The 25,290-nt window shown below is 37.1% G+C and overlaps 1 protein-coding gene across 12 annotated transcripts in view; it reads left to right on the top strand.

The window, feature by feature from the left end:
• Positions 1-25,290, top strand: part of GOLGA4 (golgin A4) — a 123,675-nt gene that overhangs the window by 86,433 nt on the left and 11,952 nt on the right. For 8 of the 12 annotated variants that reach the window (XM_054481135.2, XM_054481133.2, XM_063662041.1 and 5 more), the window contains 5 exons: positions 5,785-5,898; positions 7,835-7,855; positions 8,369-8,437; positions 10,839-10,914; positions 17,951-18,054. In XM_054481135.2, coding sequence (XP_054337110.1) covers positions 5,785-5,898; positions 7,835-7,855; positions 8,369-8,437; positions 10,839-10,914; positions 17,951-18,054 — 384 coding nt within the window. The remainder of the gene's footprint in view (positions 1-5,784; positions 5,899-7,834; positions 7,856-8,368; positions 8,438-10,838; positions 10,915-17,950; positions 18,055-25,290) is intronic. The other 4 variants (XM_054481137.2, XM_063662039.1, XM_054481136.2 and 1 more) reach the window with 1 other exon arrangement.

Below are 25,290 nucleotides of genomic sequence, written 5' to 3'. Positions count from 1 at the left end.
TTATATGCAGATTTATAAAGTTGAGTTGATTTCTGCCAGGATTGTAGTTTCCTGATGAGATTCTGCTAACCAGGCAGCACAGTCCCCTTGCTAGTATTGAAGCAACAGCAGATACTAAAAGGAAGAATAGATTCTTTCCCATCTGCCTCACAGATTCTGACTGATCTGTGAGGGGAACCAGACTAAGAATCAAGACCTTGTGCTTCGGTGAAGTCTAAGTAATGGGATAGTGAGTGTGTATTTAAATGTGGCTGCTTAACTTAGCTGGAATCTTTCTGGGAGGGACAATCAACTTTACTCTTATCTCTACCCAGTATATGGAGGTTGATTGGTCTCAAGAGAAGAAAGCTGGGAAAAAATGGAATGCATAAGCCAAATCTTTTATATTTAGTGGAAGGTTATTTCAAAGTACTTACTTTACTAATGCCATGTTGCAGTTCATAGAATATGCCACTAATGCATTGCCATTAGCAAAATAAGATAAGCCATGAAGATACACCATGAAGATAAATCATAAATGCTAGTTAGTACTTTGGACTAACACTTGAAAACATTTTCAAATGTAATACAATATAAATTGTTCTTGGTTGGGTTACAGATTCTGTAGTTGCTCTAAGCCTTATTTCACTATATGCTAAGAATCTTTTGGTGATTAAGAATTCATAAATCAAAGAATCATACCTCAGCTGACTGTGTCAGCAGAGGTCTGAGTCAGGAACAGATTCTAATAATTATTTTAAATGTAATTGAAATGGCTAGAATTCCAAGATATAACACATGCCTATAAATGCCACCTTTTATAATTCTTGAGCTTTATATATCATTATGAAAAGATTTAAATAATTTCACATTTTCTTATACTTCCATAGAGGATATATGTGCTAAATGAAAAAAAAAAACAGTATTATTTCTTGAATGCCTAGAGAGTGTTGGAAGATACAGTAAAGCTAGTTTAGTTCTACTTTTTTTTTTTTTCTGTTTTTGTTTTTCAGAAGGAAAAGCCAGTTCAGTGTAGTTAAGTAATTTCCCTAAAACTACATAGTGGTAGAGCAGTGATTCTTCATTAGCTTTACACATTTTATAAAAAAAGACTTCTTACTAAGAAAGGAACTTAGAGAAGGCAGTTATTTATCATGGATAATTAAGTCGGAGATTCATTTGCAGGGAGTAAATTGTGCCGTAGCTCTAGAATTCCCTTTTGTGAACTATTTCTCTGTCTCGGGATGTGTGGGGTAGCAGACGGTAGACTTTTCTAGAGTCATGACAGACCTTTTAGGTAGAAGGGTGAGGGAACAGAGAGACAAGTTACTGTATACCCTTTGACATGGTTCCTTCTTAAAAATCTGCTGTATTTTAGGGAAGTTAATGAAATTGTCCTTCAAGCTTCAGGCTTAGAGTAGTACAGCAAGCGGACAGGAAGTGGAGGGTGGGCAAGGGAGTGGCATGGACTCTTTTCCAAGTTCCCTCCTGTGCCTTGGACCAGCACTGCCATTGGAAATATAATGCAAGCCGGCCAGGCACGGTGGCTCATGCCTGTAATTCCAGCACTTTGGGAGGCCAAGGCGGGTGGATCACCTGAAGTCAGGAGTTCAAGACCAGCCTGGCCAACATGGTGAAACTCCATCTCTACTAAAAATACAAAAAATTAGCCAGGTGTGGTGGCGTGTGCTTGTAATCCTAGCTACTCAGGAGAGTGAGGCAGGAGAATCGCTTGAACCCAGAAGGTGGAATTTGCAGTGAGCCGAGATTGTGCCACTGCACTCCAGCCTGGGCGACAGAGTGAGACTCTGTCTCAAAAAAAAAAAAAAAAAAAAAAAAGCAAGCCACAAATATGAGCCATATTGTAATTTAAAGTTTTCTAGTAGCCACATTTAAAAAAAAAAAGGAAACAGGTGAACTTAATTTTAATAATATATGCTACCAATGCAATATAACCAAAATACTATCATTTCAACATGTAGTCAATATTAAAAATATATACATACATATAAATTCTTTGAAATTCACTGTGTTTTTACATTTCATCTCAATTTGGAATAGCAACATTTCAAGTTCTCACTAGCCACAGTTTTAGGATAGCTAGTGCCTGCTGTATTGAATAGTGTAGCCTTAGACTTTCAACTGCTAGGACTAGGACTGACTTTGTAATTAAATAGCCAGTCCCCATCCAGACATCCCCAGATATACTTTATCCCGAAGAAATTTTTTTAAAAATGCAAATACAACTAAAAAAGGGCTATTAGCAATTCTCAGCAAATACCATATTGCTTTGATTCAAATCCATATTCTCTATGATTCTCCCATTTAAAAATTTCTGGGATTGGAGTTTCACATGAGATTTGTATGTATTATGTAGTAGTGTTTTTTACCGTTTCTTTAAAGCTATTATCAGATTGATGATTTGTCTCAGTGATGACATTGTAGAATGCTGCATTTTTGTCACCTATTAAAGTAATTATGTGATTTGTTAATAGCAAGTTTGAGCACAGGCACATTTTCATTTTTCTACCTTGAATGACATTCTTACCATTCCTCCATTTGAAGAAGCTGGAAACTTTTGACATCTTTAATTCCCACTTCCTATGTCTCTAAACACCATACACATATATATTAATGTACCTATTTGGTCATTAACTCTGCTTCTCTCCCCACCCAGCACAATTACCTGACATATAACGGGCTCACAGGATATGGTTTGAAACATCCTGAGAATCATGTTGCTTGTTCCTCTCCTCTGAACTCCACTACTGCCACCACAGTCTGTGCTACCATTTTTTCATCTGGCCCGATCTGTTGTATTAATGTCCTACCTAGTCCCCTTACTGCAGTCCTTTTTCTCTAACACAGTCATCTGTCTGTCAGAGTTATTTTCTGTCTGGAAACAAGATGTGATTTATTACTTCTCCTCCTAAATATGTGCAGTGGTTTCCCATTGTCACAGTGATACCTCGTCTAGTTTGGTCTGTGTTCCAGCCAAACTCAACCATAGCTTGTTCTTCACCATATGTTTCCTTTGTACATGCTTTTCTGTGTGCCTGAAGTCACATTCTCAAGCTTCATAAGTTAATGCAAGCGTTATCCTCTCTCTTGGCTAAAAAAAGGTCGGGGAGGGGGGTGGTGTGGTGCGTGGCCAGGCCCAGTGGCTTGTACCTGTCATCCCAACACTTTGGGAGGCTGAGGCAGGAGGATTGCTTGAGCTTGGGAGGTCAAGGCTGCACTGAGCTATGAACGTGCCTCTGCATTCCAGCCTGGGTGGCAGAGTGAGGCCCTGTCTCAAAAGAAAAACAACAAAAAAAATTAAATAAAATTTTTAAATTTAATTTTTATTTAGAAAAATTTTGAATCAAATGTATTCACATGGCTTAAAGATTAAAATAATATTAAAAAGTATTCTTGGAGGTGGTATACATGTATAATGAAAATTGTACCCATTCCTCCTGTGTTCTGTGTCCTCTCCCTCTTCTCCCTCCACTGGCAACCATTAGTTTCTTATACTCCAGTGTTTCATTATGTAAACAAGCAAAAATGAAATATATTCTTATTTTTTTCCCCTTTCCTACTCAAAAGGTAGCTTTTTGAATATACTTTTCTATGTTGTTTTTTCACTTGTTCATTTTTTTGAAACCTCTTAAATGTAATTAATTGCATCTGCGTTCCTTGTTACTCATATATATTTGTTACTTATGTGATTTTTGTCATATACACATGAGTGTAGGAGTGTATTAATGAATCTGTCCTCTCCCTTAGACTATAAGCATCACTCTGGAGAAGAGATTTTGTTCTCTAGTTGTGAGAATCTGGCCCAGTGCCTGGCACATACGAGCACTTGATAAATTTGAAGGAGGCGACACATGGTAGGCAGGGAAGAATTCATTTGGGAGAAGGACATGGTGACTTGCAAGTTGGAGACTCACAAGTAGGGGTGCTTACCAAATAGCCTAATCCCAATCTCAGAGCAGTCTCACTTGGAGAGTAGCTCCTAAGGCTATATTAGATACAAAATTGACATTGACTGTATTTTAGTGATTTTGTTTTGGCATAATAACTAGTCTTCAAAACATAATCTATCATGTATATACATAAAGATTCAACTTAGTTTTTCTTAGTGTTTTTACTTCAAAGCAACAATATACTTTTTAAAAAAATCTTAAAATAAGAATAGAAGGCTTTTATAAAGGAAATTACATAACTGTTCCTTAAATTAGAAATGACACATCAAAGATTCTTTTCTAATTATTGGGGGGCTTGCTTTAGATTAGTATCCCACAGATGTCAAAGGAAATGTCAGACATAGCTAATTGTCATATTAGAAACTGAGCCTGACTAAATAAGTAGCTATAGAGGTTATTCTTTCAAACAAGGCTAAACCACATTGACACAGCCATACAAGAAATGTCAACAAACCAAGACAGAGAGCAGTGATGCATTTACAACAATTTTCGGTTGATGGTGTTTTAGAGGTGGAGGCCAAATTCACGTGTGCCTCAGTGGGAAGATATCTAAGATATCTAAGGATATCTAGTAGAGATCTCTGCTGTACTTATGTTGAGAAAAGGGATTTGTTTTTGCAATTAAGTCTGAGAAAATTTCATGACAAGTGGTATTTAAAATTAGATTTTCTAAATGTTGTATGATTCATTGCCTTATTTTGTGCCATAGGGCCTAACTATGTTTGCGTTTGTTTTTGAGAATGATGTTTCTATTTTTGGCAAGTCAGTGTCTGTTAAATCAGATACCTGTTTGTGGTTATTTTTCCTGTTAAGTCTCTTGCTCAGCAAACACTTGCCCTCATTACTCAAATCAGATCAATATTCCAATTCCAAATATTATTTTAGCACAAAGGTTATTGCAGGATTTATAAGAATAAAGAGAAGTCTGGGTTGCTGTGTACAATAAATCATGGCAATGACCAAGACAAATGAAGGAATGTAAGGATGGAAAACAGCCTTTTACCAGGGCAGTCAAAACAAGAGAGGACAATTTATATGCCAAATTTTATAAGTAGGAATATCGGATCAATAAGTCACATATTGCTCTTTCTAATTCATCCTCGTCCGTTTTTTGCAGTTTGAGACAAAGGAAGTCATTACATTGATTACCAGCATGTTGGACAGTAACTAACTTTTTTTTTTCAAAAATAGATTTTAGTAAAACATTTTACCTCAGAGAACAACTGGTGGGGGTAGATATATAGGAGATGTGCAGCCTTGTCAAATTAGGACAAAGGACCATCTGTTGATTTACACAGCCTAACTAAAGAGGGTGAGAAAAACTGAAAACCCCATAACTTCTGTGATCAGTAAATTGCCATCTGGTTGGGTAGTGCTGTGTATAAAAATACCTACTACTTTATTTTAATGACTATTTTCTAGAAATCAAATTCCAATATAGAAAATGCTGAAGTCTTAAAACACAGGATACGTATTGTAGTTCTGTCACAATTCTGTTATATATCTAATTGTTGCTTAAACCTGGGAACCCTAGTTTAAGGGGAAATAAACAGTTTGATGAGCTTTTTGGGATGAGGAGAGAGGGAGTGAGGGTGAGAAAAATGATATCCTAGGAATAATGAGCATTGAAAAGGGCTTGGAGTTTAAAGTGAGGCATGAAGGAAAGTGTTTAGAGCACAATAATGAATTAAAATAAAAACAGTAGTGTGTGTCTCAAAAACTTAAATGTTTATTTCCCTACAGAGGTAGTTTTCTCTATACCATGTTGCCTCTCCAGAGTGCTTTTTTGATGTGTTTGTTTACTAATGCTTCTTTTTTTTTTTAAATTCTAAAGGCTCGTGAAGAAGAAATGACTGCAAAAGTAATGGACCTGCAGACTCAACTTGAGGAGCTGCAGAAGAAATACCAGCAAAAGCTAGAGCAGGAGGAGAACCCTGGCAATGATAATGTGAGAGGAGTTTGAGTTTGCTGCACATGTTTCTTGAAAACATTGTCATTTCTGTGATTTGACTAGCCTACTAACATACATACATATTTATCTCATTTAATCCTAATGAAAACCCTTTGAGATTTTTACCTCCGTTTTATAGACAGATAAACTAATGTTCAAAGAGATTAAATAAAATGTTCAAGCTCACACAATAAATGTTGTGGTGAGGATTTAAACCAAATCTACCAGACCTCAAAGCCTAGGCATTTTGTTATTACCAGTGCTTCTCCATCTTTTCCATGGAAACAATAGCAGAGGAAAGTGAATCTTATAACCCAGGAGCATAGTTAAAAATGGTCCATCGTAAATGTGATACTTGTAGATTTTTGGATTTTTGTGCTAAAAATTCACGTTAATTTTATATCCTACTCTATAATATATCCTTACACATAAAAGTGGAGTTTTTAGTTGTATACCATTAAGAAAAACAATTTCTATCTTTGTTTTGGCTAGTGGACCAGATGCAAATACATTGCGATGATTTGGGAAAATTGGACTGAATTCAAAGAGAACTGGCCTGAAAATCTAAGCTTTTTTTTTTTTTTTTTTTTTTTTAAAGAGTCCTAATCCTTAAGTAAAGTTGACACTATGAAAGGTAGACCATGTTTACTCCATGGCTTCTTGTCCTGCTGTGCACCTCAGCGGCACACACCCACAGTTGGAGAAGGCTGACACTGTACGTTTCTACTGCCTAAAATGTTCTCACTCATCCAAGATGGTCTTTTCATAGCACAGTCATGGGGGTAATGGGAAAGTGGGTGGTCACTATGACTTTATCCTGGAGAGGATTCGTTACAGAATGTCAGTTACCAGATAACAATTTTTTACACAACCAATTACATGGATGACTTACCCACAGTGCAGAGAAAGAGCCTCTATAAAGAGCTTTGCTACTCTGTATCACTTGGTAGGCATATGTCAGGTGTAAGCACTGAGCAAGCTGAGAGGACCATTTTCTGTTTCTTTAATAGCTAAGTTAGTTCTGTTTAAATTTTCTTTACTTTCTTTTTTTCTTTTTTTGCCGTTTAGTCATGTAGTCAAGACTTGAGTATTCCAGGTGCTATTATATATTACTTCTTTTGAGAAAATACATGTATTTAACTGTCTAATATGAGCGTTTGCTTAGTATCAAAGTATTAATATTGCATATAGTAACATTTCAACTTGTGTCAGGATGCCATAGAATATTGAAACATTATGAAATATTAAGAAGGACTTCTGAGTCCTTTACCTTGTGTCATAAGAAAGGTAAGAAAATAGCCTTAATTTGGCTGGGTGAGGTAGCTCATGCCTGTAATCCAAGCACTTTGGGAGGCCGAGGTGGGCGAATCACCTGAGGTCGAGAGTTCGAGACCAGCCTGACCAACATGGAGAAACCCCATCTCTACTAAAAATACAAAAAAAAAAATTAGCTGGGCATGGTGGCGCATGCCTGTGGTCCCAGCTACTTGGGAGGCTAAGGCAGGAGAATTGCTTGAACCCGGGAAGGAGGTTGCAGTGAGCTGAGATCGTGCCATTACACTCCACCCTGGGCAACAAGAAGAGCAAAAGAAAGAAAGAGAGAGAGAGAAAGAAAACTTAATTTTTATTTCTACTCAACATTTTTTTTTCTCCTTTATTCTTCATAAATTTGTATCCTTCTGGAGCATCGTCTGGTGCTTCTGTATGTCTTAAATTGCAATATGTATTTAGAGTATAATATTTTGTAAAACAAAACAGACCATTTGTTTAGAAGCACATATTTAAAGTTGTCTTATCTGAAGTCTGACCACTCCCTTGAGACTCTTAACCCTGACTTCCTTTTTCCTTATGTTATATCTTTATATTGCTTTGTTTTAGTGTTTCTTATAGCTATTATTGTATACACTCATGTTTTTTCTTTCCATTTTTTCAGGTAACAATTATGGAGCTACAGGTAAGACTAGTTCTTCCTTTTTTTTTTTTTTTTTCTTTTTTTTCTTTGAGACAGATTCTCACTCTGTTGCGCAGGCTGTTGCCCAGGCTGGAGTGCAGTGGTGCAATCTCGGCTCACTGCAACCTCTGCCTCCTGAGTTCAGGTGATTCTTATGCCTTAGTCTCCCAAATAGCCGGGAGTACAGGTATGTGCCACTGCGCCCGGCCAATTTTTTTCTTAATTTTTGTATTTTTAGTAGAGATGGGGTTTTGCCATGTTGGCCAGGCTGGTCTCAAACTCCTGAGCTCAGGCAGTGCCCCTGCCTCGGCTTTCCAAAGTGCTAGGATTACAGGCCCCAGCCAAGACTAGTTATTCTTTGAATTTGTCTGAAAGTCATGCATTTTAGGGGTATTTATTGTTACAAGTTACAACTTAAAGAGACTATTTTAACAAAAATTTCCAAGCAGTGCAGAAATGTGTCTGGGCAATAATGAAACCTATGTGCATTTCAGATCTGACTTTTTGTTCTTTCAGACACAGCTAGCACAGAAGACGACTTTAATCAGTGATTCGAAATTGAAAGAGCAAGAGTTCAGAGAACAGGTACAGGCCTAATTGGTACCTTTTATTTTGAACTAAATTTACGTTAATATGTACTTGGATCTCAGCTAATTTTTAAATAGTTGGCTTTGAAATTTTTCAGTCTTACACCCGGGAAATTTTATTTCCAAATCCAAAGGTACTAGAGGTTTTCTCTCTCAATTCATGATCATATATATTTAAGCAAGAACATATGTATCATATTATTTTTAGTGTTTAACATTTTTTATAATAATTTGTGATCATATAATGTATAGTAATTTATGTTCTACAAAGAAGTTGTTTTTTGCTTTTATCGGAGAGAAAATAGTCATCTATCTTTGATACTTTTTCCAAGTGGTTTAATTGTCCTAATTTAATTTGCCCATATTTTATTGATGGACAATATATGTAAGTCAATTTAAATAGGACCATGTGTGTACACCTTCAAGGATGCACAGTACACCCATACCAGGATATGTGGTATACGATCTTTAGTAAAGTCTTTTTCCAAACTCTGGGAGAATTAGTGGTTCAAATCAGCAGGCTAAGTTTGAAGGCTAAATCTCCTGGGATTTTCCCAGTTCTTTTAAAATTCATACAGACAAAAATCTTGATAATTGTTAGAACTGAGTGATGGATGGGTATATGAGCATTAATTGTACTATATTTTCTTGGAATATGTTTGAAATTTTTCATAATATTTCTAAAAATTTCATAAAGATAGGTCCCGATGTGACTTAATTTTTTTGTTTCACCAGTGATTTAGCTTTTCCCATCTATTCTCAAGATTACTGCTTTAAAATTCTTCTTTTAAGATCAAATCTTGAAAACTGCCCTAGCATAACAATTTTTGTATTAGTTATTTTTACTATGGGAATATACACATTAAAAGTTAACATTTTAATCATTTTAGAGTACACAGTTCATTGACATTTTAGTTCATTTACAGTGTTGTGAAACCGTCACTGTTACCCAGTTCCAGAATATTTCATCACCCCAGAAGGAAACTACATACCCATTAAGCAGTCACTCCCCATTACCGCCTCCCCATAACACCTAGCAACCACTAATCTGCTTTCTGTCTCTATGGATTTGCCTATTCTGGGTATTTCATATAAATGGAATAATACAATACCTGACCTTTTATGTTAGGCTTTTTTTTTTTTTTTTTTTTTTTTTTTTGAGATGGAGTCTCTCTCTGTCGTCCAGGCTGGAGTGTAGTGGCACGATCTAGGCTCACTGCAAGCTCCGTCTCCCGGATTCACACCATTCTCCTGCCTCAGCCTCCTGAATAGCTGGGACTACAGGTGCCTGCCACCACGCCCGGCTAATTTTTTTGTATTTTTTGTAGAGACGGGGTCTCACCATGTTAGCCAGGATGGTTTCGATCTCCTGACCTCATGATCCGCCCGCCTCCGCCTCCCAAAGTGTTGGGATTACAGGCGTGAGCCACTGTGCCCGGCCTGTGTCAGGCTTTTTTTTAGCTTAGCGTAATGTTTCAAGATTCATCCATCTTATAGCATATATCAGTGTTTAATTTCTTGTTATGGCTGAATAATATACCATTGTATGGATATACTACATTTTTTTTATCCATTCATCAGTTAATGGACATTTGTGTTGTTTCTTTCTTTTGCCTATAGTGAACAGTGCTACTAAAAACATTGATATACAGGTTTTTGTTTAAACACCTGTTTCCAGTTCTTTTGGGTATATACACAGGAGTGGAATTACTGGATCATACAGTAATTCTATGTTTAACTTTTTGAGGAACTGCCAAACTTTTCTACAGTGGCTGTACTATTTTACATTACCATCAACAAAGTATAAGAGTTCCAGTGTCTCCATATCCTCACCAACAAGTTTTTTGATTATTGCCATCCTAGTCATGAAGTGATACCTCGTTGTGGTTTTAATTTGCATTTCTCCAGTGACTAGTGATGTGAATCATCTTTTCATTGGCTTGTTGGCCATTTATATGTCTTCTTTAGAGCAATGTCTACTCAAGTCTTTTGTCCATTTTTTAGTTGGATTGTCTTGAGTTGTAAATGCTCTTTATATGTACTAGAGACAAGTCCCTTATCAGATATTTGATTTGCAAATATTTTCTCCCATTCTGTAGCTTGTCTTTTTACTTCATTGATAGTGTCTGTTGATGTACAAAAGTTTCCAATTTTACCAAAGTGCAATTTCTGTATTTTTTTCTTTTATTCTGTGTTCTTTTGGTATCATATCTAAGAAATTTTTAGTTTTAGTTTTTTTTTTCGCAGAAACAATTCTTGCTCTAAACCATTTGTCTTAATTTTATTTGCCTATATTCTGTCTTCAGCATTAAAAAATCTTGTGGTGACAGCAATCTTTCTTTTTCTTACGTACACTTTCCCTGTGAATCTTATACGGTCTGATTATTTGTCATTTTTAGATTCACAATTTAGAAGACCGTTTGAAGAAATATGAAAAGAATGTATATGCAACAACTGTGGGGACACCTTACAAAGGTAAGGATGATCTCCTATCATGTTATTAACCGTTATCTTTTATTGGTGGATTTGTGCATGATTTTTATTTTTGTCTTTGCTAATTTGTATTTTTTTCTCATTTTAAAATTTTTAATGATTTTATTTTTTCTTAATTGACAAATGCATATATGTATTATGTGCAACATGCTATTTTGAGTTATAGATTCATTGTGGAATGGTTAAACTAAGTGCATTACCTGACATACTACCTTTTTTTGTGTGTGTGTGATGAGAACACTTTAAAATCTGCTCTTTTCACAGTTTTCAAGAATACAATAAATTGGGTGGGGAATAATACAATACATTAACTGTAGTCAACCATATTTTACAATAGATCTCTTGAACTTATTCTTCCTTATTGAACTGAAATTTTGTATCCTTTGGACAGCATCTCCCACCCCCCACAGTCCCTTATAACCACCAGTTTACCCTACTTGAGTTCAGCTTTTTAGATTCCACATATAAGTGAGATTATGTGGTATTTGCCTTTCTGCACCTAGTTTATTCCACTTAATATAATGTCCTCCAGGTTCATCCATGTTATTCCGATGGCAGAATTTTCTTCTGTTTGGAGGCTGAATAGTATTCCATGTGGTTAATCTGTTTTTTACAATGAATATATTTTACCTTTTAACAGCTGACTTGAAGGAAAGAAAGATAGTAACCTGGCGGGCGCGGTGGCTCACACCTGTAATCCCAGCACTTTGGGGGGCTGAGGCAGGTGGATCATGAGGTCAGGAGATCAAGACCATCCTGGCCAACATGGTGAAACCCCATCTCTACTAAAAATAAAAAACATTATCTGGGCATGGTGGCATGGGCCTGTAGTCCCAGCTACGCGGGAGGCTGAGGCAGGGGAATCTCTTGAACCCGGGAGGTGGAGGTTGCAGTGAGCCGAGATCACACCACTGCACTAAAAAAAAAAAAAAAAAAAAGATCCACCTGCCTCCCAAAGTGCAGGGATTACAGGCATGAGCTACTGCACCTGGCCCAAAGGATTTTAAAGATGAGCTTGAGTCTTTGTGTGGTAATTCCCTTGAGATAATCAAGATCGTTGAATAATCTTATATAACACTTATCCATTCTCTAAAATTCAATTTCACTATCTCACTGTGTTAAGAATAGTTTTATTTTGCTACATATTTTGTAAACCTTTCTGCTTTCTTATGGGAAGCATGAGGACATAAAAACCATTTGGCATTCTCTTCTTTTGTGTTTTTGAAAGCTCTCATTGCTATCAAATAATGTAAAATACTACACAAATTTTAACTAAATTAAAGGACTTGCTGTGGATCCTTTCCAAACTGGAGCTCCTCAAAAAGAAGTAAAAACCAGCCTGGAAATTTCCCATGCTCACTGCAGAGATGATTCTTGCTGCAAAGATTATTTACTATAGCGAAGTCACTGAATATCTCAGCATAGAACTAGACTGAATCAGCCTACAGCCATACCACAGTGAATGCTCCCAATCTCATCTGATCTCAAAAGTTAAGCAGGGTCAGGCCTGGTTAATACTTGGATGGGAGAACTATACTAAATCAATACTCAGCAGTGCATAGAGAATAGTGTCGATTCCTTTTGTTATTTTCCATGTAAGAATTTCTTACATAATTTTATTTTTTCTCAAATTTATGAACACATATATACAATTTATTTAATAGCTAACTCATAATACTAAGCGCTAAACACTTACAAACACGTTTTTGTCTTTTTTAAAACATTATTTTTCTCAGATTTCTCAAGGATAATATAGCTTATCTGCTCATTTAATCCTCTTAAAAACCCAAGCATTCTGGTGCAGTATGCACATTAATCTCTTCGTCATGCTGCCTCTTTAAAGAGTAAAATGAGGCCTGGTGGGGTGGCTCATGCCTATAATCCCAGCACTTTGGGAGGCCAAAGTGGGTGGATCACTTGAGGCCGGGAGCTTGAGACCAGCCTGGACAACATGGCAAAACCCCATCTCCACTAAAAATACAAAAAATTAGCCGCATGTGGTGGCGCACGCCTGTAATCTCAGCTACTCGGGAGGCTGAGGCAGGAGAATCGCTTGAACCTGGAAGGCTGGGGTTGCAGTGAGCCAAGATCACACCACTGGACTCCAGCCTGGGCAACAGAGTGCAACTCTGTCTCAAAAATAAATAGAGAGTAAATTGAGCACCTATCTTGCAGTACAAAATAAAACATTCCTAGTTCTTTAGAAGCCCCTGTGTGTCTGCCTTTACAATATCTTTATCCCTCTCATCATTTTTACTGTTTCCCCTGACTTTTCTTAATCATTATCTTGCTCTTTATCATTTACCACCTGTATTTATATTTTCAAGCAATATTTTGTTTAGATTTTGTTTGCTTTGTGAATTTATGTAATTCAGTCATACCATAAGCATTCTTGTATGACCTGTTTCTTTTGCTTAATATAAGGTTTGAGAGTTATCCAGATTGTGTGTGTAGTTGTTCATTTCCATTATATTAATTTTGTACATTGTTTTTCATTTTTCCTAGGACACGTGAAAATTTTTCTCTAGAATATATAAGAATGGAATTGCTAAGTCATAGGATATGAATATTTTTGTGCATATCCCATATTAGGTTAAGCCAAACTGTTTGCTATATTTTTTGTAGTAATTTCCACTTCCATCAGCAGTGGGTGAGATTTCTCACCACTCTAGCACCTCATCAGTGCTGGATGTATAATTTTTTTTCTTTGTTGAGATGGAGTCTCGCTCTGTTGCCCAGGCTGAAGTGCAGTGGCGTGATCTCAGCTCTCTGCAACCTCCGCTTCCTGGGTTCAAGCGATTCTTCTGCCTCAGCTTCCCAACTAGCTAGGCGTAAAGGGTTCCACACCCAGCTAATTTTTGTATTTTTGGGAGAGATGGGGTTTCACCATGTTGGCCAGGCTGGGTTTTTTTGTTTGTTTGTTTGTTGGTTGGTTGGTTGGTTGGTTGGTTTTCAAGACAGAGTTTTGCTCTTGTTGCCCATGCTGGAACGCAATGGCACGATCTCAGCTCACCGCAACCTCCGCCTCCTGGGTTCAAGCAATTCTCCTGCCTCAGCCTCCTGAGTAGCTGGGATTATAGGCATGCGCCTCCACGCCCAGCTAATTTTTTATTTCTAGTAGAGACGGGGTTTCTCCATGTTGGTCAGGCTGGTCTCGAACTCCTGACCTCAGGTGATCCACCTGCCTCGGCCTCCCAAAGTGCTGGGATTACAGACGTGAGGCACCGTGCCCGGCCTGGCCAGGCTGGTTTTGAACTCCTAAACTCAGGTATCTGCCGACCTCAGCCTCCCAAAGTGCTGGGATTACAGATGTTAGCCACTGCGCCCGGCCTGGCCAGGCTGCTTTTGAACTCCTGAGCCAAACAGTGCTCATACATTGCATTTGATTGATAAATTACTTAAGTCTCTTTTGAACTCCAGGTCCTTCTCCACCTTTGCTTTTATCATTTATTTGATGAGAAAACCAACTTACTTGTCATATAGAGTGGACCACATTCTTAATTTTCTGGATTCCATCTCTCTGGAGTCCTCTGTTCCCTGGTAGGTAGAACTAGAGGCTTGAGCAGAGTTAGGTTTGATTAGATTTAGCTTTGCATTGACAGTAGTACTTCATAAAGAAAGTTGTGTAATTGTCTTACATCAAAACGTTCATGACATATTTACAATTTTAAGATCTGCCACCCAGTTCCAGGTGTGATCCATCACTTTTTGCCAGATTTTAGCATCCATTGGTAAATTCCCTGATCTGTTACTTCAGTAGTGGTTGCATAATGGTGTTAGTAAAATTCCACCATTTCTTGTGCATATATTAATTGGAATTCTTCTATAAATAGGAACTTTCCCACATTATCTATATGGTTACCTTGAGGTACAACTCAAACAAGAAAAGCAGGATAAATTCTATCTGTTTACCAGTTTCAGACTAACTGAAACTGGTCAGTGTCTCACTCTGTCATTCAGGCTGGAGTGTAGTGGCGTAGCCTTGGCTCACTGGGACCTCTGCCTCCTGGGTTCAAGCGATTCTCATGTTTCAGCCTCTAAAGTAGCTGGGATTACAGGCGCACACCATCACACCCAGCTAATTTTTGTATTTTTAGTAGAGATGGGGTTTTGCCATGTTGGCCAGGCTGGTCTCGAACTCCTGACCTCATGTGATCCACCCGCCTTGGCCTCCCAAAGTGCTGGGTCTATAGGCATGAGCCACTGTGCCTGGCCAGTTAGTCTGTATTTTTGAAGATCTGTTTCTGCTACCTCTAGTGTGTTTCATTGATCCGTTTGTCTATGCCTGCTCTAATACCTCACTGTCTTTTTTTTTTTTTTTTTCTTTTGGTAGGGATGAGGTCTCTCTATGTTGCCTAGTCTAGTCTTGAACTCCTGGCCTCAAGTGTTCCTCCTGCCTTGGCTTCCCAAAGTGCTGAGATTTCAGGAGTGAGCCATCATGCCCAACCTTCACTATCTTAATAACTGTCACTTCATGATAAGTCTTGATGTCTGGCTGGGGAAGCCCTCCCAATTTTTCTTTAAGAATTGTTTATTCTCAGCTCTTTGAATGTCCATAGAAATTTTAAGTCATCTTGTTAAGTTACTTAATGCATATATACACATTCCTGGGAGGATTTTGATTAGGCTTGCATTGAATTTATAGAAAAAGAGAACTGGCATTTATATGGTATTGATTCTCCAACCCATAATCACAATATACCTCAACATTTATGTAGGTATTTAATGTCTGTCAATAATGTTTCTTGGCTGGGCACAGTGACTCATGCCAATAATCTGAACACCTTGGGAGGCCAAGGTGGGAGGATTGCTTGAGCCCAGGAGTTTGAGACTAACCTGGACAATGTAGTGGGACTCTGTCTCTAGAAAAAAACGTTAGCTAGGCATGGTGACATGTACCTGTAGTCCCAGCCACTTGGGAGGCTGAGGTGGGAGGATCACTTGAATCCAGGAGGTTGAAGCTGCAGTGAGCTGTGATTGCACCATTGCATTCTATCCTGGGTGACAGTGAGACCCTGTCTCAAAATAATAATAATGTTTGTTGTTCTCAGTAGTAATCTTGTACCCCTTTTATTACATTTATTCTTAGATGTGATTGTAAATGTAATATTTATTTTCTAACTAAATGCATATTTTAAAGGCATTATGCATTCTTTGAGGAAACTCCAAGCAAGCTTATGTTATAAAAGTATCTGTAACACACAGATAAAATTGTGTTAAATGTCAAGTGGATTTTTCAGTTATACACTTTGGAATTTGGCCCAGATAAAGTGTGGATTTTAAAATGCTGAGTGGTACCTAGATGAAGTTATTTGGGAAGACCCATTAGAGGCAATGAGTAGATAATTTGGAAAGCCTCTTTATTTGAACAATAGCTAATTTACTCTCAAAATTGCTTAAAACCAGAAATAAGGGCTATAAAGTCTTCTGTACCCACTGTTTGGGAGAAGTCAAGAAGAGACACAAGTATTGAAAAATAATATTAATTCTGTCTCCTGGAAAATAGCTATCCCAGCACTTTGGGAGGCCGAGGCAGGCGAGTCATGAGGTCTGGAGTTCAAGACCAGCCTGACCAACATGGTGAAACCCTGTCTTTACTAAAAATACAAAAATTAGCCAGGCGTGGTGGTGCACACCTGTAATCTCAGCTGCTTGGGAGGCTGAGGCAGGACAATCACTTGAACCTGGGAGGCAGGGGTTGCAGTGAGCCACCATTGCGCCACTGCACTCCAGCCTGGGCGACAGAGCGAGACTCTGTCTCAAAAAAAAAAAAAAAAAAAAAAGTAATCTGCCTATTTAATAAAATTACTTATTTTCTGAAAAGTGAAAAAGAGCTGTGTTTTGTATAGATCTAGAGGAATAAAACACTCAAGTATGATATATACAAGGATATATTACCCAGAGGAAATAATGTGTTTTCATTATTTAGTTCTTAAGAACTCTATACTTGCAAAGTATAATTTGAGTGAGCTGAGTCTTCTAAAAGTATGCACTTAAAAAAATATTCCAGACATGTGATTACGTGTAATGTACATGTAATGTATGGAGGCTATTTAACACCTCAGAATCCACCATCCAGAACATTGCCATTTCTTTTGAGGCTTCTTTTGCTGCTCTGTAGTCCTTATATCTCTGTTGTTTCCCAGTAGTAACTGCTGTTATTATATTACAACATAACTAGTTCCTTTAAAAAAATCGATTTTAATGTTTTACATGTTTTGGGCTGTATAGAAATGGCATCATACTGTATGTGTCCTATGTAAATTACCTTTTTTATCCAATATTGTTATTTTGAGATTCATTCTAATGTGTGAAGCTGTAATTTGACCATTTTCAATGCTGAATTTAATAATAATACATTATATCTTTATGTCACAGTATATTCTCTTGTTGGTGGACATTTTATTTGTTGCAATTTTGCTTTTATAAACAGTGTAAGTAAACATCGACTCCTACTATACATGTGAAGTGTTTCTCTAGGTTATATTGCTAATAATTGAATTTCTGTGTCGTATAATATGCTTGTTTTCTATGTTACAAAGTTTTAAAAGCAATGCCAAATTGTCATCTATAGTGCTTGTTTTCAGTTTCCTCTCCTAGTAGTACAGGAGTCTCCATTGTTTCACATCCTCACCAGTGCTTTGTATTGTCTGACTTTTAAGATTTTGCTCATCAGACATATGTAAATGACACATAACACAGTTTGTTTTCACTGAACAAATGGTAATTTAAATTCTAAACCCAAAGTAATGTACAATTACAATAAAAGGCCAGAAGAAAGGAGGAAGAGAAGAAGATGTGAGAAATAAAATTGTTATAGTAATTCTTGTTTTCGCTTCCAAGCATAAAATAGTAATTGGAATGTTTAGTGTGCATGTGTGTATACAATGCAATATGATACAATATAAAAGCAATGCCTCTCTTTGTTCCATTGGTTGTTTTTTAAATCTATTTTTATAAGTAATAAGTAGTTTACCTGGTTTTGTCTTTACAGTTTGATCTATTTTTTATTTGACAGGTGGTAATTTGTACCATACGGATGTCTCACTCTTTGGAGAACCTACCGAATTTGAGTATTTGCGAAAAGTGCTTTTTGAGTATATGATGGGTCGTGAGACTAAGGTATAAATCATGTCTCGTGATTTGGTGTGTGGCTTAATTTTAAAAGAAATATGTTCCACTTTTAATACACATGTGAATGCCATATGTTTACTATTAGCAAATCAGACATGCTAATAGTAGGTAATAGATAATTATTTTATTGCTCTTAGTTTACAAAGTGAATTGGTGGATCTTGCTTATATTTGTTACATTTATAAAACATTAATTTTTAAAATACTATTGGGTAACACTGAACACTAAACATTAAAATTTCATTAACATAAGAATAATTTGTGAACCATGTGGCTTTTTTTCTTCTTGACTTCCTATCTTTAAGTTAGAAGAATAGATTTCATTTTCAAGGAGACTTTAGGATATTATGGATAATATTGGAAATAGTCATAATTATTAGCTACCTAGAGAGATTTAGAAACAATGTGCTTTATAGTTACTGTAAGAAAATCCTTCTGCACTTGTGGAATATTGATCATTTAAAAATTACCCCATGTAAGTAATAATGCTTGGCTAATTTGTTTTCTAGAATGTTGCATTTATTGTAAGGTTCTTAAATGTAGAGTCTTGTCTTATTCTTATTTGTATCCCTTGCAGTGTTTTAAAAAGAGCCTTATTGGACATTTGGTAAATATATATTGAATTGAGTTAAATGCTTCTAGGGAAATTCATGAGCCTTTCTTCAAACAAAATTTTTCATTTAAAGCAGTTTCTGTTTTTTTGACATTTTTTACCTTCATGGAATTTTCATTGTCTGTGTGCCTTGGCTGAGAATGGGATAATGAATTTTCTATGCTCGAAAGCAATCAGTGTTTTAATGTATGGGGGTGTGGGAGTTGCTGAGTCATAGGATACTAAGCAGGTTCAAGCACTGATCTGGCAAATATATTTAAAACCTAAAAAGCAAATATCTTAAAATAATATTATAAAAGGAATTATCTTAAAAGAATATGATAAATATATAGATTGGAGATTCAGCTAAATACCAGGAGTGGGTTAGAAGTCATTTGAATCCTTAATATCTGTAGAAATCACATTTCATTATATCAAGTTAAAGTAATATCTAATATTGTGAACAGGTATCACAAAAGGGAGATATTAAATCACAGCAATTCAGTGTCTTTTTTTTTCCTCAATGCCATTTTTCAAAAAGTTCAAGGGTAGCTAAAACTAATTTTCTCCTTATCTTTTAAAAACAAAACTAATGAAATACTGCTTTCTCTTATTATGTCCTTATGGGACATACACTATCTCACCTCAAATACAGGGTATATTATGTCCCTGTGGGGGGATATTTGAGGTGGGATAGATAGTTTAAAGTTACCTTGTTATTGTATTGGGGGTGGAGAGGAGAGGCATATCTTAAAAAAACAAAGCTTCTCAGAACTTTAGCTACCTTGGCTCATTAGTGAATCTAAAGCTATGATGCAAGGGTTGTTACTAAATAATTTATTTAGCTTTTTCTTGATCTGTAAAATGGAGAGACAGACTGCCTTAACCTGGTTCTTCTGAAGGTTATGAATGTATGTGAGATGAGAGAGCTACAGAGCTTAACTACCCTGAAGAAAGACCTAGCATAAGCATAAGCATAAGCATAAGAGGCTTATGGGGCAGTACCATTTCAGCCAAGGCTAAGCTTGTGCTTCAGGGCTCTGCAATTAATCTTAGAGTGTGACTTGGGAAGTAGCTGAAAGGGATGTCCCATGGCACAAGCAGCCCCATCTAATAAGCTGGCTGGGAATTTGTGTTGAGGAGTAGTCTCTCTGTCCTCTTTATCTTCAGCATCGATTCTCCTTTTCTGGCTCTAAAAATGAAGAGTAGTCTATCATTCTGCCATCACATTTTATAGGCAAATAGAAAATTGGTACTAGGTATTTACTTTTAAGTTGCTGCACATTTGTTGAGCATGGCCATTTATCACCATGGTAGATAGCAAGATGACATTTGATACCATCCCTAACTTTAAGGTGTTCACTGTGCAGTAGGGAAGGGAACTGTTCTCATTTAACCATAATGTGATGATGAATGTAATAAGTGCTGTAAGACAGAAACAGAGTCCTCATGTTTACCTGTGAGAAGATCAAGGAGAACATCCTGGAGGAGGTGGTGTGTATACTGGGATTTAAGGGGAGATGTTAGATTTTGATAGATAAGCCCAGATGGTGGAGGGGTAGCCCAGACAGAAGGTTTCAGGCAGGAAACAGAATGCGGGTTTTTGAAATCACAAGTAGCCTGGTCCAACTAAAACACTGGATTTATGAAGGGGAAGTAATTTAACTTAAGGCTGCACAGAGAGTGCAGGGCCTTGAATGTTTTCAGAGTTTTACCTGTAGGTATTGGGAGGGGGTAGCCGTGAAAATTTTCAAGTAGGGATTGACAAGATCAGAGCTGTTTTTAGACACATCTTTTGTGGGTTTGCCCAATTTCTATACATTAACAAATAATTTGAAATGGAGACCAGGTTGCGGTTTTAGAATAAGTCGGAGTATGTTGTGCCCTTTGTGATTTGATTACCATCTGCAGTTGTTTCTTGTCTAGCGGGATTCATATGTCTTCTCACCTGTGTTTCTTCATCTGCTTTTGTACACAGTGTTCTTTATTTTATGAGGCAGATGACTTTTTAAAAGAAGACTATATATAGTACATACGTTCTTGTAGTATGGAGTTAAGTAAGTTCTCTTCCTTCCTTCTGTCCATATACTTTCTTTTTCTTGGGTTTTGATCCTCCATGCTAATACTGAACCTGAAATTCAGCCTGTTCTCCTTTTCAACATAAAGTGTTTCTCATCCTAAGCTTTATTGAAGATGCCTCTCCCTAAGGAATACCCGGCAGGAGAGGTCACTTCTAAATCAGGTGGCTCATTTGAACTTTTCCTTACTTCCCAGGGCCTGAGGATGTTGTATGTAGAGTAGACAGTCTGATATCTTTTCCAAGGTGTGGCAAAGAGCCTGGGCTTCTCCATTAAAGTGTTTTCTGGCAAGCCAGGGATGAGCTTTAACTCTTTACTGGGTAATGAGCTGCAGATTCACTGATGAATTTAGAGGTGGGTTTACCATTTAATGTTGTCTAGAAACACGAAGAGACAACTAGCCACAGCTATTTTTTTTCCCCAAACATGCTTGTGCATGCATGTGTATATTGTTTCTTAGTAAATATAAATGGACTTTTTGGTACTTGGAGCTTTACGTGGTGTTGATATTAGAGAAATGCTTCCTATAATTGTGAATCCCTGAATTTTAGATTTTTTGGTACTTATAAAAAAACCTTTATGGATAGTATACCAGAAACTGCTTCAAGTTGTTATTAAAAAGAAAAAACTGAAATGGTTACTACTTCATATTTCTCTTGCCATTTCATGCCACATATTTACAGGCATACCTCGGAGGTATTGCGGGTTCAGTTCTAGACCACTGCAATAAATGAATATCACAATAAAGCAAATCACATAAATTATTTTGGTTTCCCAGTGCATATAAAGTTGCATTTATACTATACTGTAGCCTATTAAGTGTGTTCAATAGGCATTTTGTCTCAAAAAAGTATATACGTTAATTTAAAAATACTTTATTGCTAAAAAAAATGCTGACATTCATCTGAGCCTTCAGCAAGTCATAATATTTTTGCTAGTGGAGGATATTACCTCGATGTTGATGGCTCTTGACTAATCAGAGTGGTGGTTGCTGAAGGTTGGGGTGTCTGTGGCATTTTCCTAAGACAGCAGTGACATTTGCCACATCAGCTGACACTTCCTTTCGTGAGCATGTTTAATAGCATTTTACCCACCATAGAACTTCTTTCAAAATTGCAGTCAGTTCTCTCAAACTCTGCTGTGGCTTTATCAACTAAGTTTATTTAATATTCTAAATCCTTTGATGTCATTTCAACAATGTTCACAGCATCTTCACCAGGAGTAGATTCCATCTCAAGAAACCACTTCTTTGTTCATCCTTAAGAAGCAACTCCTCATCCATTAAAGTTTTATCATGAGATTGCAGCAATCCAGTCATGTCTTCAGGCTCTGCTTCTAATTCTAGTTCTCTTGATAGCTGCACTGTATCTACAGCTACTTCCTCCACTGAAGTCTTGAATCCCTCCAAATCATCCATGAAAGTTGGAATCTACTTCCAAACCCCTGTTAATGTTGACATTTTGATCTCTTCCCATGAATCACCAATGTTCTTAGTGGCATCTAGAACAGTGAATCCTTTTCAGAAGTTCTTCTCTTTGCCCACTGTCATGAGAGGAATCATTACCTATGGCCACTATAGCCTTACAAAATATATTCCTTAAATAAGAAAACTTGAAAGTTGGAATTACTTCTTGATCCATGGACTGCAAAATGGATGTTGTGTTAGGCATAAAACAATTTAATCTTGCATATCTCCATCAGAGCTCCTAGGTGACCAGGTGCATTATCAATGAGCAGTAATATTTGAAGGGAATCTTTTTTTCTGAGCAGTAGGTCTCAACAGTGGGCTTCAGATATTAAGAAAACCATGCTGTTAACAGGTGTGCTGTCATCCAGGCCTTGTTTCATTTCTAGAGCACAGGCAGAGTAGAGTTAGCATAACTCTGAAGGGCCCCAGGATCTTTGGAATGGTAAATGAGCATTGCCTTCAACTGAGTCACAGGCTGCACTAGCCTCTAACAAGAGAGCCAGCCTATGTATTAAAGCTTTGAAGCTTTTGAACTTCTCCTCTCTAGCTATGTAAGTCTTAGATGGCATTTTCTTCAAATAGAAGGCTGTTTCATCTACACTGAAAATCTATTGTTTAGTGTAACCATCTTCATGAGTTATCTTAGCTAGATCTTCTGGGTAATTTGCTGTACCTTCTCCATCAGCACTTACTGCTTGTATTAGTCCCTTCTCACGGCTGCTAATAAAGACATACCTGAGAATGGGTAATTTACAAAGGCAAGAGGTTTAATTGACTCACAGTTCTGCAGGGCTGAACTAATGACATGAGGAAGGCCTCAGGAAACTTACAATTATGGTGGAAGGGGATGTAAACACATCCTTCTTCACATGATGGCAGAAAGAAGTGCCCAGCAAAAGGGAGAAAAACCCCTTATAAAACCATCAGATCTCATGAGAATTCACTCACTATCACAAGAACAGCAGCATGAGGGTAACTGTGCCCATGATTCAATTACCTCCCACTGGGTCCTTCCCACAACACGTGGGGATTGTGGGAACTACAATTCAAGATGAGATTTGAGGTAGGGACAGAGCCAAATCATGTCACTGCTTTACCTTGCAATTTTGTGATATGGAGATGTCTTCTCTCCTTAAATCTCATGAACCGGTCTTTTAGCTTTAAACTTTTCTTCTACGGCTTTATCACTTCCCTCAGCCTTCATAGGATTGAAGGGAGTTAGGGCCTTGCTCTGGATTAGGGTTTGGCTAAGGGAATGTTGTTACTGGTTTGTTCTTCAGACCACTAAAACTTTCTCCAAACTTCTATCTAGACCACTAAATGAAATAAGGCTATTTCATTCTGATTCGTGTGTTCACTGAAGTAGCACTTTTAATTTCCTTTCAAGAACTTGTTTTACGTTTACATCTTGGCTAACTGGCATACAAGGCCTAGCTTTCAGTCTCTCTTGGCTGTCAAAATGCCTTTCTCACTAAACTTAATCGTTTCTATCTTTTGATTCAGAGTGAGAGGCATGTGAGTCTTCCTTTTACTTGCATACTTACAGACCATTGTAGGGTTATTAATTGGCTTAATTTCAATATTATTGTGACTCAGGGAATAGAGAATCCCAAGGAAAGGGAAAGAGATGGGGGCTCAGCAGAACACAAACAACGTTTTTGGATTAAGTCCACTATCTTATATGGGCATGGTTTGTGTTGCCCCAATACAGTGACCTTCATAACATCAAAGGTCACAGAGCACAGTAACAGATATTATAATAATGAAAAGGTTTGAAATACTCCAAGTATTATCAAAATGTGACACAGAGATATAAAGTGATCACATGCTAGAAAAATGGCACCAATAGACTTGCTTGACAAAGGATTCCCACACACCTTCAATCTGTAAAATAAAAACAAAACCAAAAACCAAAAAACAGTTTCTGTGAAGCTCAGTAAAGTGAAGCGCAATAGAATGAAGTATGCCTGTACTTGGTTTCTAGACTTCAGTTTAACACACAGATTCTGTTCTGTCTAGGCAGTACAATTTAAATGATGAGGGTTTTTGTAAAATGCCTTTGGAATTTTCCAAGAGCTGAGTTGTCTTAAATATGTGTGTGTGTGTGTGTGTGTAAAAATAAAAATATATATATATTTGTTATTGTTGTTGTATTTTTAACGACAGGGTCTTAGTCTGTCACCTGAGTGACAGCAGTGCGATCATAGTTCACTGCAACCTCAAATTCCTGGATTCAAGCAATTCTCCCACCTCTCCCAAGTAGCTTGTAATACAGATGAGCCATAACACCTGACTAATTTTTAAAATTTTTTGTAGAGATAGCCATAAATAAAATAGCCATAATCCTGGCTAATTTTTAAAATTTTTTGTAGAGATCGGGGTCTCACTATGTTGCCCAGGCTAGTCTCAAACTTTAGGACTCAAGCAATCCTCCCACCTCAGTCTCCCAAAGTGTTGGGATTACAGTTGTTAGCCACCATGCCTGACTGAACTTTTTTTATTACCAAAATGGCAGAAGATGAAAGATAAAAGGAAGAAGAGGTCTGAAACTAAAGTCTTGCCATGTGTGGGATTTGTGAGTGGGGAACAGTATTAGTTTATCTGTTAGTAGAAATAAGTATTGGAAATATATGAAGTGTCTTGCCTAGACTTAGTATATAATAGGAGCTTTAAAAAAGTTAGTTTGTTTCCTTCCTGGAAATAATTATGATACTTTTTTTCCTAATGACGTGAGTCTCCAAAATTTTTGGTTAACTATATTATCTTTTCCTTAATGATCTTCCCCATATCACTTCCACCCTTCTCCCTTCCCCCATACGCAAAGTCTATGTAACTATGATCAAGGAATGTTAGAGTCAGTTTTCTGGGCTACCCTCCCATCCACTGTAGGAATCTTTAGGAGAATACTACCACCTGATTTTGTATGTAAGCACTGAAGTTGTTATCCTACTTATTTCATAAGTGGTATCTTCTTTCCTCTCTGTCTCCCTCAAAACATCTCATCTTGATACAAAATAGGGAGTTTCAACCTTTGAGGAGAATTTTCCAGGAGCTTATGGGTGACAGTCTGACTTACGGTATATTTAT

This window comes from Pongo pygmaeus, chromosome 2 (assembly GCF_028885625.2).
Source record: "Pongo pygmaeus isolate AG05252 chromosome 2, NHGRI_mPonPyg2-v2.0_pri, whole genome shotgun sequence".
In the NCBI taxonomy this organism is placed as follows: Eukaryota; Metazoa; Chordata; class Mammalia; order Primates; family Hominidae; genus Pongo; species Pongo pygmaeus.
Note: the sequence above shows the minus strand (reverse complement) of the source record. Positions and strands in the feature narration are given on the sequence as shown.